This window comes from Dipodomys ordii, unplaced genomic scaffold (genome assembly GCF_000151885.1).
Source record: "Dipodomys ordii isolate 6190 unplaced genomic scaffold, Dord_2.0 Scaffold51, whole genome shotgun sequence".
NCBI lineage: Eukaryota > Metazoa > Chordata > Mammalia > Rodentia > Heteromyidae > Dipodomys > Dipodomys ordii.
This window is the reverse complement of record NW_012267267.1, coordinates 1901398-1906962: the sequence shown is the minus strand read 5'-3', so window position 1 is coordinate 1906962 and position 5565 is coordinate 1901398. Positions and strand designations below refer to the sequence as shown.

General features: G+C 43.8%; 1 protein-coding gene across 1 annotated transcript in view; it reads right to left on the bottom strand.

The window, feature by feature from the left end:
• Positions 1-5565, bottom strand: part of Zbtb8os (zinc finger and BTB domain containing 8 opposite strand) — a 37229-nt gene that overhangs the window by 4918 nt on the left and 26746 nt on the right. Inside the window, exon 5 of the mRNA XM_013020538.1 lies at positions 4101-4153. Coding sequence (XP_012875992.1) covers positions 4101-4153 — 53 coding nt within the window. The remainder of the gene's footprint in view (positions 1-4100; positions 4154-5565) is intronic.

Below are 5565 nucleotides of genomic sequence, written 5' to 3'. Positions count from 1 at the left end.
GGAAGTGGCGCTGTGGCTCAAGTGGTAGAGCGCTAGCCTTGAGCTGAAGAGCTGAGGGACAGCACCCAGGCCCAGAGTTCAGGCCCCACAACCAGACCCAAAAAAAAAAAAATCTCTCTAGAAAAAAAAAAGAGTCTCAGGGCTGGGAAGGTGGCTCAGTGGTAGAGTGCTTGCCTCGAATGCATGAGGCCCTGGGTTTGATTCCTCAGCATCACATAAACAGAAGAAAAAGAAAACAAAAAAGAGTCTCACAGACTTTCCTGCCTGGGCTGGCTTTGAACTGTGATCCTCAGATCTCAGCCTGCTGAGTATCTAAAATTACAGATGTAAGCCACCGGCAACAAGCTTTTTTTTTTTTTTGCTAGTCCTGCATCTTGAACTAGGACCTGGGCACTGTCCCTGAGCCTCTCTGTGCGCAAGGCTACCACTCTACCACTTGAGCCACAGCACCACTTCTGGCTTTTTCTGTTTATGTAGTACTGAGGAACTGAATCCAGGGCTTCCTGCATGCTAGGCAAGCACTCTACCACTAAGCCACATTCCCAGCCCCTTTTTACAACTTTTGTCAAGATGTCCACTCCAGGACACACACACACACACACACACACACACACACACACACGATGTTCATAGTTTGTATACAGATAGCTCTAGAGATATGCTCCTAAAACTTGGAAAATGCTCTAGTCTGTATTACAACATAGCATAATAGAGCAAAGTTTAGAAATTCTGTTCAACCACTTTTAGCTAAGAACCTTGAAACAAACTAGTTTTTTTATTCATTGAAAAGAAAAACATTGGGCTGGGAAGGTAGCTCAGTAGTAGAGTGCATGCCTTGCATGCATGAGGCCCTGGGTTCGATTCCTCAGCACCACTAAGCAAAAAGAAAAGCCGGAAGTAGCGCTGTGGCTCAAGTGGTAGAGCACTAGCCTTGAGCTGAAGAGCTGAGGGACAGCGCCCAGGCCCAGAGTTCAGGCCTCATGACTGGCAAAAAAACGAAAAGAAAACATACACATGTACACACAAAAAAACAAACCAGGAAGATGGGCATGTTACTGAACCTGTAATTCTAACACTAGTGAAGCTGAGGCAGATGGCTCATGGGGTTTGAAGCCAGCCTGGACTACACAGTGAGTTTACTGGGCCAGCGGTATGCCTCAAGTGGTAGAGCTCCTGCCTGGCAAGTGAAAAGTCCCAAGTTTAACAATCACTGCCAACCTGCTCCCCATATCAGTGTTTCACTAAATGATTTATGTTGTAACAATGACTGCATTTTTGGGTACTAATAAATGCCATGAATTAAAAAAAAAAATCACTGCCACTCAGGAGGCTGAAATCTGAGGATCGTGGTTCAAAGACATGCATGAGGTCCTGGGTTCGATTCCTCAGCACCACATAAGCAGAAAAAGCCGGAAGTGGCACTGTGGCTCAAGTGGAAGAGCTGAGGGATAGTGCCCAAGTCCAGAGTTCAGGCCCCATGACTGACACAAAAATAAATAAATAAAGCCAGCCCAGGCAAGAAAGTTTGTGAAATTCTTATCTCAAATAAAACACTCAGAAAACCTGATGTGGCACTGAGGCTCAAGTGGTAGAGTGCTAGCCTTGAGCTGAAGAGCTGAGGGACAGTGTGCCCCGGCCCAGAGTTCAAGTCCTATGACCAACCAAAAAAAAAAAATCACTGCCACATTGCTGGGTGCAGGTGGCTCATACCTTTATTCCTAGCTATTAAGAAGGCTGAGATTTGAAGATCATGGTTGAAAGCCAGCCCAGCCAGGCAAGAAACTCTGTGAGACTCTTATCTCCAATAAACTACTGGAAAATCAAAAGTGGTGTGTGGCTCAAGTGGTAGAGCACTAGCCTTGAGATGCCCCACAACCAAAAAAATAAAATCACTGCCACAAAAAAACAAAGCTGGGCACTGGTTGTTCATGCCTGCAATCCTAGCTACTCAGGAGTCTGAAATCTGAGAATTACAGTTCTAAGCCAGGCCTGGCAGAAAAGTCTGTGAGACTCTTATCTCCACTAGAACTACCAATAAAGCCAGAAGCGAAGCTATGACTCAAGTGATAGAGCACTAGCCTTGAGCTGAAAAGCTGAGGGATAGCACCAAGGCCCAGAATTTAAACCCCATGACCAACCAAAAAATAATTAAAAAATAAACAACTACAACAATAAAGAATTAGGGCTATGAATGTAGCTTAGTTGTATAGTGCTTGCTAGCATGCATGAAGCCCTGGGTTTGATTACTCAGTACTATAAACAGAAAAGGCTGAAGGGTGCTATAGCTCAAGTGGTAGAACACTATCCTTGAGCAGGGGACAGTGCCCAGGCCCCTGAGTTCAAGCCCCAGGACTGGCCAAAAAAAAAAATTAGACATAGTGACTTTGCAGCCAACCAGGGCTATTACAAAAAAAGATAATAAAGCTGAGCACTGGTAGCTCACGCCTGTAATCCTAGCTACTCAGGAGGCTGAGATCTGAGGATCACAGTTCAAAGCCAGCCCAGGCAGGAATGTCCATGAAACTCTTCCCTCTAATTTACCACCAGAAAACCGGAAGTGGCACTGTGAGTCAAGTGCTAGAGCACTTGACTTGAGCTGAAGAGCTCAGGGACAGCACCCAGGCCCAGAGTTGAAACCTGTGACCAGAAAAATAAATAAATAAATGTAATAAAATACATCATTTTACAAAAAGAAAATAATAAGATTCAGTATTAAATGGAAAAATAAGCTGAAAATATTGGGGCTAGGAAAGTGGCTCAGTGGTAGAGTGCTTGCCTTGCATGCATGAGGCCCTGGATTCAATTCCTCAGCATCACATAAGCAGAAAAAGCCAGAAGTGGTGCCGTAGCTCAAGTGGTAGCACGCTAGCCTTGAGCTGAAGAGCTGAGGGACAGTGCCCAGGCCCAGAGTTCAAGCCCCACAACTGACAAAAATAAATAAATAAACTGAACATATAATTATCTCACTGAATAAACAAAGTCAAGGTAAATTTGGTCAATTGTTTGCAAACATTGGAAGGAAAAGAAGATATAATTTATGTGGATGTAATTGGTTTCAGTAGGTCTAGAAAGATGGGAGTATGAGAAAGGGTGACTTTGTATTTCTCATCCAACAAGCTAGGTTGGTATGCTGTGCCCTTTAGCAATTACACACACACACACACACACACACACTCTCTCTCTCTCTTCCTCTCTCTTTGTCCTCCACTAAACAACAAAATCAACAAATTGAAAATCAAAATCAATTTTTGTTTGCTTTTGTGCCAGTACTGGGGCTTGAACTCTGGACCTGAGCACTGTTACCTAGTTTTTGCTCAAGGCTGGTACTCATCACTTGAGCTACAGCTCCCCTTTTGACTTTTTGCTGGTAAACTGAAGATAAGGATTCATGGGGAAAAAAAAAAAATTCATGGGGCTGGGAAGGTGGCTCAGTGGTAGAATGCTTGCCTTGCATGCATGAGGCCCTGGGTTGGATTCCTCAGCACCACATAAGCAGAAAAATCTGGAAGTGGCTCAAGTGGTAGTGTACTAGCCTTGAGCTGAAGAGCTGAGGTACAGCACCCAGGCCAGAGTTTAGGCTGTATGACCAAAAAAAAAAGAATTCACGGAGGCCGGGTGCAGGTAGCTCATGTCTGCAATCCTAGCTACTCAGGAGCTGAGATCTGAGGATCACGGTTTAAAGCACAGGAAAGGCCGTGAGACTCTTTCTTATCTCCAATGAACTACTCAGAAAACCAGAAGTGGTGCTGTGGCTGAAGTGGTAGAGTGCTCACCTTGAGCTGAAGAGCTGAGAGACAGTGCCCAGGCTCAGAGTTCAAGCCCCATGGCCAACAACAACAAAAAAAGAATGCATGGACTTTCCTGCCTGGGCTGGATTGGATTTAGGCCAGGATCCTCAGATCATAGCCTTCTAAGTAGAAACCATTACAGGTGTGAGCCACTGCACCTGGCTCATGATCAATTTTATTCTGAGAAGTTCTGATCCTTCAAAGCTCAGCTGAATCTACAGGGTTCTGCCAAGCCCAAATGGTCCTTTGAATTAACATGTTGATTTGACTTTCTTCCCACGTTCAATGCAGTATATAACATTCAAAACTTACCCAATTGACCGTAGTTTAAAATTTCTTAGGTCAATATTAAGTACTTTCACTTCCTAAAAAAGAAAAAAGAAAAATTTTATTAAGAAAAAATTGTTCCATTAGACTATCTACTAAAACATGTTAAGTGACCATTTTTCTAAGAAATAATAGCTTTGAAACAACTTCTCTGAAGCAAAGATTAAAATGGAACAAGCTAAATATATTTCAAGCAATACTTCAAATATATACAAGATAAAAACATGAATCTAGGAGTTGCTGCGGATAGAGCTTAGTGGTAAAGCATGTGCTCAGCATGCATAAGGCCCTGATTCAAGATCTGTTGCCAACACAAAAAAACAAAAAGCCAGCCAGGCCTGGTGTATACACTTGTAATCCTAGCCCTGAGGAAGCTGAGGTAGGAGATGGAAAATTAAAGGACAGCCTGGGCTGCGAAAGACCAGTGTGAGCTATATAGTAAGACCATCTGAAACCAAAAAAATGATAAAGTAAAGTCAGACTATCTCTGAAGGAGGATATGAGATTCTAATCACTTCTATTTTTATGTAATACTTTAGGCACCTGAGTGCTGTCAGATGACTGATACAGCTGGTATAGTATGTATAGCAGAACTGCTAAAGGAGAGGATGACAGAACCAAGAAAGGCATGGGTGAGATAACAGTGAAGCTAGAGGAATGTTTATTTTGGTCCGTTGCAGGGCTTGAACTCAGGGTCTGGGTGCTGTCCCTGAGCTCTTTGGCTCAAGGCTAGTACTCTACCACTCTGAGGCACAGCTCCAATTTGGTTTTTGAATGGCCTAGTCTGGCTTTGAACTGGGATCCTCAGATCTCAGCCTCCAGTAGCTAGGATTACAGTCATGAGCCACTGGCGCCCGGCTTAAAGGAGTATCTTTCTAGAGGCTGACAGAAATAAACAACTTCCTTTTTTTACATTAAGGAAAACTAAAATCAGCTATTGTTGAACTTAGGCTAAAGTGACAGAGTTTCACTTGAAATGGAACAAAAGTAATATATGAATGTCTGTAAGCATCAAATTTGGGAGACATAAAGAGTGTAGATGAAACTGGGTGTGGTGGCTCATGCCTGTAATCCTAGCTACTCAGGAGGCTGAGATCTGATGATCAAGGTTCAAAGCCAGCCAGGGCTGAAAAGTCTGATATACTCTTTTTTTTTTTTTTTTGTCGGTCATTGGGCTTGAACTCTGGGCCTGGGTGCTGTCCCTCAGTTCTTCAGCTAAAGGCGAACATTCTACTGCTTGAGCCACAGCACCACTTCCGGTTTTCTATTGATTTATTGAAGATAAGAGTCTCAGGGACTTTCCTGCCTGGGCTGGCTTTGAACCATGATCCTCAGATCTCAGCTTCCTGAGTAGCTAGGATTACAGGAGTGAAGCACTGGCACCCACCTCATAAAACTCTTTTTTTTTTTGGGGGGGGGGGTCCGGTCGTGGGGCCTGAACTCTGGGCCT